The sequence below is a fragment of the Netta rufina genome (assembly GCF_964035555.1).
Source record: "Netta rufina genome assembly, chromosome: 2".
NCBI classification, from domain to species: Eukaryota; Metazoa; Chordata; class Aves; order Anseriformes; family Anatidae; genus Netta; species Netta rufina.
In genome coordinates this window covers 118,341,080-118,348,499 of record NC_140124.1, presented here as the reverse complement: position 1 = coordinate 118,348,499, position 7,420 = coordinate 118,341,080, and the positions used below count along the sequence as shown (strand labels likewise).

The 7,420-nt window shown below is 48.4% G+C and overlaps 1 protein-coding gene across 1 annotated transcript; it reads right to left on the bottom strand.

The window, feature by feature from the left end:
• Positions 1-4,551: 4,551 nt before the first annotated feature.
• Positions 4,552-6,444, bottom strand: SOX17 (SRY-box transcription factor 17). Its single transcript, XM_084282809.1, has 2 exons — positions 6,028-6,444; positions 4,552-5,855 (listed from the first exon to the last, which is right to left on the bottom strand). The coding sequence occupies exons 1-2, from the start codon at positions 6,323-6,325 to the stop codon at positions 4,906-4,908; spliced, it is 1,248 nt and encodes a 415-aa protein (XP_084138935.1). The 5' UTR covers positions 6,326-6,444; the 3' UTR covers positions 4,552-4,905.
• Between the last annotated feature and the right edge of the window lie 976 nt (positions 6,445-7,420).

The window sequence follows — 7,420 nt, the reverse complement described above, 5'->3', positions numbered from 1 at the left end:
AATAATGAAAGGGGATACGCCTAACAATAGAACCTCAACACCTCAAGCATTTTTACTTTGCTTCTTATTGTCACTATTAGTAAAATACATTCCAGTAACAACTGTTCTGATCTAGTCTGAAAACAGACAGAAACCAAAAATTAAAATTGATTTCACTGTGAAATTCAAGGAGACTGCAACAAGTTTCAGAACAATCTGTTTTAAATTTATGAATATTTCAAAGGGCATTTCTACACATGCGTTAAAATGTTCTGTGATTTTCCTGGTGTTCTTCATTTTGAGATTCATTTTACTAAAGAACTCATGAGATCATGATTGATCTCTCAGTTTCATCTGTGTTATGTGATGTATATACCATTACCTTTCACTGTTTCAGGTTTTTGTTGTTGGCTTTTTTTTTTTTCAAAAGTTTGAAACATGTGTGATTAATATTCAAAGATCTGTGGCACTTTCAAATGGAAGTGACACATACAGTAGGTATTTTAATGTTTTAATTACATCTAGGGCAGATAACTTATAATTATATTTAATCTCAAAAAGAAAAAAAAAAAAAAAAAAGATAAAAAGAGCTAATGAGGGTACGTTACGATGTACTACCTGTTATTTATTGAGAAGGTCTTCCATGGACAGTAAGACACCCAGTGAGAAATCCCCTGTCTCTACACAATTGTGTAGCCTTTTAAATACATTTTTAAATCACCAGGGTAAGACCAGGTGTTTATTTATAATTTACCTGACAAGAAGTAGAAATTTGCCATTATTTAGGACTATGCTGACAAAGTTAAATTGCTTTTGTTCCACTAACTAGCCTAGGCTTCTCTACTTTGTACCCCTAACTTTAATGTATGTAACCCTAACTTTAAAATTTCTGTATGAATTTAGATTAATGTAGTTCTCATTCCACATAAAGCCATAAATGTATTGGTTGCTAAAACGCTTAATAGCTTTTCCTTGTCTGAATATCCGTATTCATTTCAGAATGGATAAGATTTTCAATAGGAAAATCAATAGTTTTAAGAGCGTCTGCAAAGGGAACATCAGTTTCACTACATTAATATGGAAAATAATCAAAGCAATGTGGCCTCTGTAAAACAGCTCTAGGAAATAAAATAAAATGAAATAAAACACCACTGATGGTAAACATGACAGATACTGATGCCCACAACTAGAGTCATCTCAGACTTTTCATTTCAAGAATATCAAGTCAGTTTTTAATAGTTTTAGCAGAATATTTAAACAACCAGGAATTTTTCATCCCAAAGAGCTGGCTCTAGAGGAGGGCAGAAGTTTCCAGTAAAACTGGTCATATGCTTCTGAAAACGAAATATGTTCCTTCAAACATATTAAATCAATCCTAGAAACATTTTGCAGTACAATTTTAATATCTAGCCTGGGATAGGCATCACATCAGTGTCAGAGGTGTGACTAGTATTCTCCTTTGTGAAACTCCAAAATAGAAACTATTAAAAAAAAAAAAAAAGTCTGATGAGGAGCAGTGGAGCATGAAACATGAAGAAGGGAAGAAGCTGGTAAAGATGAAGACACCTCACTGGCACTGGGAGGAGAGAAAGAAGAGAAAAGATGAAGGGACATAATGAGGTAGGAAAGAGGGCATGGCTGGGGCAGGAATAGAATCAGAGTAGGGATGTGGATAGAGAGAGTGGGGAACTACCAGCAGGAAAGAATAAGAGGTGCAAAACAAAAAAAAAAACACTTATGAAAAGGAACAGCATATGGTATATGGGTAGAATCCATACAGAGGGAAGAAGCTTGATTGTTTGAGAATACAGAAAAAGGCTATTTGAGGAAAAGGTTATGCAGACCAGGTAGGGATGTTACAGAAAAGGAAGAATGCTAATGTGAGACACAAAAGAAATATAAGCTTGGCAAAACAAGTATTGTAGAAGGAAGCTACTGCAAAAGGAAAGATGCAGAAAAGACAGGAAAAATAACTGCTGTTCTTCCAGACATGGAAATCAAGCCAATTATTGTACAGCCCTGGAATCATTTTGCTGTCCTGAATTTTTATCTCAAAGAAACTCTATCGATGTCTGTTTCTCAGTCCTCACCTTGTGTCAGGTCAAAATACAGGCTCAAACTTCAGGCTGGAATACATACTGTTTGGTAAGGCATTCCTCAGCTGCTGCTATCATACATATGATGAAAAATGTTCTAGGAAAAAATCGGTATTAGAAGGCAGACAGCAAATGAAGAAGGGACGAGCAACAGCAGAGGTCAAAGGAAGCAGGGAAATGGTCACCTCAAGGTCAGGGCAATTTAATGGTACTTTGGAGACCTGCATTCTGTATTTGCTATGGTTCTATGCAGTAAGAGACTTTGAGACTCAGAACCTTGCACCAATCCATCTCTTTACACCAAGCAGTCAGTTTGGGACCATTTGCAGAAGTGTTGAGCTCTCATAACTGCAACTGAAGGCAAGAGGAACTTGGCTTGGGAAAGAAAAAGTGCTGTAACTGCTAGAACTACAGAGCCTTTTGGTTTCAATATTTGTATGTCCGTTCTATGTAAGATATGGATTACCTGCATTGGGGTTCTATAGAAAATATGTACATCCATATCCAATAAATGCTTGTGCCATAACATTACTCTCTAGAAGTTATTTAGTGGTAACCTTAATTCTGGACATTCTTTCACTTTATTTTTGGATTTCCTAAACTAAGCTTTCCTTCTTTAACTTTCTTTCACAGGAGGATTCTTTTTAAATTTTATCATGTAATTCAGTTAGGTACTGTTAATAATACTATAATGCTATGGTATCATAGAAAAAAAAATCTTGGGACATCTGCAACAAATTAATATAAGAAAACAAAAGCATTGCCTACAAAAATTATATTATTTCAGTGTATCTAAATGTCTACTCTGAATGTAAGCATCTAAGGCATGTCTTCACTAGTCTTTTGCTCTTTTAGAAAAAATACATTTATGCAATTACCTGAACAAGAGCACCTCCTAGTTTTAGCAGTCCGTAATGGGGGAGTGTGAGAACCATGATGGTCAGATGGTCACCACTAGGGCTGGTCATCTAGGAGCTACAAGTGTTGTCACTGCTGTTAAACTTGTACTCGCTGTAACATATTCAGTGTTTTTTTTTCCAGACAAATTAAAATAAGAATGTAAAACACTGATGGGTCTTACTTCCCATCTTGTACCTAAACCTCCTAATATCTGACACCACACCCTTCACATTTTTCTCGTTGTAAAATTTCAGAAAAAAATGATGCCACAATAATCTGGGGCAACCACAATTCCAAGTGAACATTTCAACACCCTGCACACATGCAGTTAAAAGAGTTTACATGACTCAGTGAAATCCCAACTCCATTGAAATCAGTGGACATAACCAAAATTTCCTCTGAATTAAATAAAATTACACTTTCTGAAATATATAAAACACTATCTGCTCAAGAATGCTTCTACTGGATTATTTGTCTGAAATTAATTCAGCTTGCATTGCATATGTAACAGGTGTTCAGCAAATAACCATTGTCATAGACCACAATTAACATAACTTTGACAAAACTGAACACAGATTACACAACTGAATTTTTTGCTGATTTTCTTCATCCACAATTCAGTAGTCTAAGAATCTAGTGCAAGATAAAGTACTTTTATCTAAAAATATTTATATTACTAATATTATTGATATCTCTTCCAATGTTGGTTGACAATTAAAATATCTGAAACTCTTTACAACAGTCATTGTGCGTTGACCCCGGCCAGCACCTTCCAGACAGAAGAGTCACATATGCTTTATGCATAAGCACACAGTGTTACAATGACAAGGAGATGTGGTACACATTGTTGCATGGGTGGAAATGTCACAGGGCAGTACAAGTGAATCAGTAAAAAAAAAGCTCTTGTTTTAATGGGTAATTTATACTGGCAGTTGACTGAGAGCAATTGAGATGAGCATTTGGGCAATGTTTTTTTTTTTCTCCTTACTGGTGGAAGCCTGAACCCCAAGAGGCAGAATGGCCTAAACTTTCTTGTGGTAGGTGGCAGAAAATAAAAGAACTTGCAAATACAGTACAAATACCATTTGTGATTCGTTGCAAATAATTTGGTTTAAATAGAAAATGTAAAGCAAAATCACCTTCATGTCTACAGGTATCCAAATCTGACAAAGTACTTTAAAAGCAGTATCTCAAACTTACCTAGCTCCTTCTGTTACAGAGATTACACTTTCAGGGCAGAGGTTATTCCCAATGCATTAATGACAATTGCAAATTCTAGTTGACACTTACAAAAGAGAGGGGAAAAAAAAAGAAACGCTTACAAAGACCACAGCTAGGTACAGTCACATGTGTCCTAACTCCAAGGGACAGAAATCAGCATAGCTCTGGCCATCCAGCTCTGGGACAGGAACAAACTCCCGGGGTCCTGGTGACTGTTTTACTCTTCCAGAGTCACTGTTATGGTAAAAAGACATGTCCCAGGGCACCTGTATTCCCCTCACCACATTTTAGGGCATGAATGATTTAAGTAGTTTAGCCTCCCTAGAGGCCTGTAAGACCGACAAGAATGACAGAAGCGGCTGTACATTAATTTATTTCCTTGAAGTACAAAAAAAAAAAAAAAAAAAAAGAAAAAAAAAAGAAAAAAATAATTTATAGTTAAAAGCAGCTGGTAAAACTGTGCTCTGAGAAGACAAGTAACGGTGCTGATGTTGCAAGAATGAGCATAATTTCGGGCATGGACGTAAAAAAAAATAAGAAGTGTAAACATGCTGGCACATCAGTCGAGGACCAGTTTGAAACACATGCTTTTAATCTGCACGGCAACCGCACCTTTCCGCCCAGCCGGAGCCTGCGAAAGTGTCCCGAGAAGCCTCCAATAAATTACATAAATAGGAGCGGGGCCGGGCGGCTCCGTGGCAGTCCCTCCTCAGCCGTCGGGGTAGCCGCAGTAGTAGACGGCGCTGCTGGCGTCCGACACGGCGGCGGAGATGGGCCCGGCCGAGAGCCCCTCGGCGGCGTCGTGGCCGGCCAGGGGCAGCCCCAGCTCGGCCTTGCAGGCGAAGCGCAGGTACTGCTCGAACTCGGCGCGGTCCACCTCGCCCAGCAGCTCGTCCTGCGGCAAGTGCTCCAGCGCCTCCCGGCACGGCGCCGCCTCGGGCGGGGGCGACGGCTGCCCCCCCGACGGCAGCGGCAGCACCGGCGGCAGCACCGGGGGCAGCACGGGCGGGGGGCCGCGCCCCGGGCCCGGCGGCTGGCACATCTGCCCGTAGTAGGCGTGCAGCGGCGCCGGGCAGCCCAGCAGCCCCTGCAGCGAGCCGGCCGGCCCCAGCGGCTCGCCGGCGGCCAGGTGCCGCCGCAGCGCGGCCCCCGACGGGCTCTCCCCGGCCGCCGCCGCCGGGTACTCGCCGGCCGCCTGCGGGCCGTAGCTGCCGTAGGGCCCCGGGCCGCCCTCCTCCGGCAGCCCCGCCGCGAAGAAGGGCGCCTCGCTGTCCGCCGCGTCCAGCGGCGACGGGTCCGGCGTCGGCAGCCCGTAGCCGTCGAAGGCGGCGCCCAGCGGCGGGCAGTCCCGGTAGTGGCCGCCGGCCGGCCCCGCCGCGTAGCCCTGCTCGCCGTAGGGCAGCCCCAGGCTCTCGGCGCACATCCTGCCGCCGCCGCCGCCCTCGCTGCCCGGCCCGGCCGCCGCCGCAGCCGCCGCCGCCTCCGCCAGGCCGTGCTGCAGGAAGCCGCTCTCCACCCGCTTCAGGCGCTTCACCTGCTTCCGTCGCCGCGGCCGGTACTTGTAGTTGGGGTGGTCCTGCATGTGCTGCACCCGCAGCCGCTCCGCCTCCTCCACGAACGGCCGCTTCTCCGCCAGCGACAGCGCCTTCCACGATTTACCTGCGCCCACACGCACCGTCACACCGGCCGCCCCGACGCCCCTCAGCCCCCCGCAGCCCCCGGACCCCTTCAACCCCCTGCCCCGCAGCCCCCGACCCCCCGCAGACCCCGCAAACCCCCCGTCCCCCCATCTCCCCCCCACATGCCCACCCGCAGCCCCGCCGGCGCTCACCCAGCATCTTGCTGAGCTCGGCGTTGTGCAGGTCCGGGTTCTGCTGCGCCAGCCGCTTGCGCTCGTCCTTGGCCCACACCATGAAGGCGTTCATGGGCCGCCGGATCCGCGCCTCGCTCTTGCTCCGCCCGCCCGACGGCCCCGACGGCGCCGCCTCGCTCTTCGCCTTCGCCTCGCCCAGCGGGCTCAGCGCCTCTGCCCACGGGCAGGGGCCCACGGCCGGCATCATGATGGGCAGCGAGCACCGCCCCTGCGCCTGGTCCTCGCTGCTGGCGTAGCCCGCATCGGGGCTGCTCATCTCGGGGGCTGAGCCCGGGCCCCGCTCGTCGCCGTCGCCGTCGTTGTCGTTGTCGCCGCCGTCGCCGCCCCCCCGGGGGCCGATGCCGAGAGCTCCGTGCGGGCCGGGGACGGGCTGGCCGCCGGGCCCCGCTCGCTGCTGCCGGCTCCCCGCTCCCGGCCCTATTTGAGCAGCGGCGCGGCCAATGGGGCCGCGGGGGCGGGCGCGCTGCGGGGCGCTGCCGGCGGCTCCCGCTGCGGCGTGGGGCGGCCCCGGGGCTCGCCCGGCACGGCCCGGCTCGGCCCGGCACCTGGGAGGGGGGGGAGGATTGGGGGTGGTGTTTGGGAGAACACCCAGACACGCCTCGGCCCCGCTCCCCCGTTGGGGCAGCAGGAGGCGGCCCTCCGACGGCACGGGGGTGCCCCGCTGGGTGCCCTCCCTGCCCCTTAGTGGCCGGTCGGAGAGGCAGGGCGCTGGCCGGAGCAGGCACGATGGAGCTGGAAGGGACAGATCCTTCCTTTCCAAGCACAGCCGCACGTCCCGTAACCCCCGGAGCGCTCCTTTGAGAGGCACGCTTGGAAAGCAGCGCGGTCAGAGGAAGCCAGTCCTACACCCTACACCCTACACCTTCCCCTACCGCTTGAGCACTCCTCGCCTCGCAGCGTGAACCCCTCGGGGCACGGCACCCTACTGAACCCACAGCAAACCCGCTAGATATCGCCTACCCCCTTTTTCATACTTTGTAGTGGGGTTCTTCAGTATTCCCCCAAAGCGTGCCTTTAGTGCTGAAGTCGCCTTGGTTGTTCCTAAGGAGCACTTTGCAGCACGTACTTTTTGTTGCACTTGGCTTCAGATCGTGTGCGTGCAGAATGTCCACGATTCCCCTGCTTTGCCCGAATAAACCAACTCTAAACACAAGCAGACACTTGCAGCACGCGGGTCACATCAGAATAAACGCAAATTCTATCCGGCTGCCATTTATGATCTTTTTTTTTTGGCATACAATCTAATGTAAAATACGGCGTTTTCACGGGCGCTCTGATTAATATTTGCATTGTTATGTGGCGCCATTAAATGCATCGATGCTTACTTGAGAAACCGCCGGGCTTTAAACTG

Coding starts and splice junctions, on each gene's coding strand:
- SOX17 (XM_084282809.1), bottom strand. CDS start 6,325: ATGAGCAGCCCCGATGCGGGCTACGCCAGCAGCGAGGACCAGGCGCAG. Junction 5,856..6,027: donor CGAGCTCAGCAAGATGCTGG/GTGAGCGCCGGC, acceptor GTGTGGGCGCAG/GTAAATCGTGGAAGGCGCTG.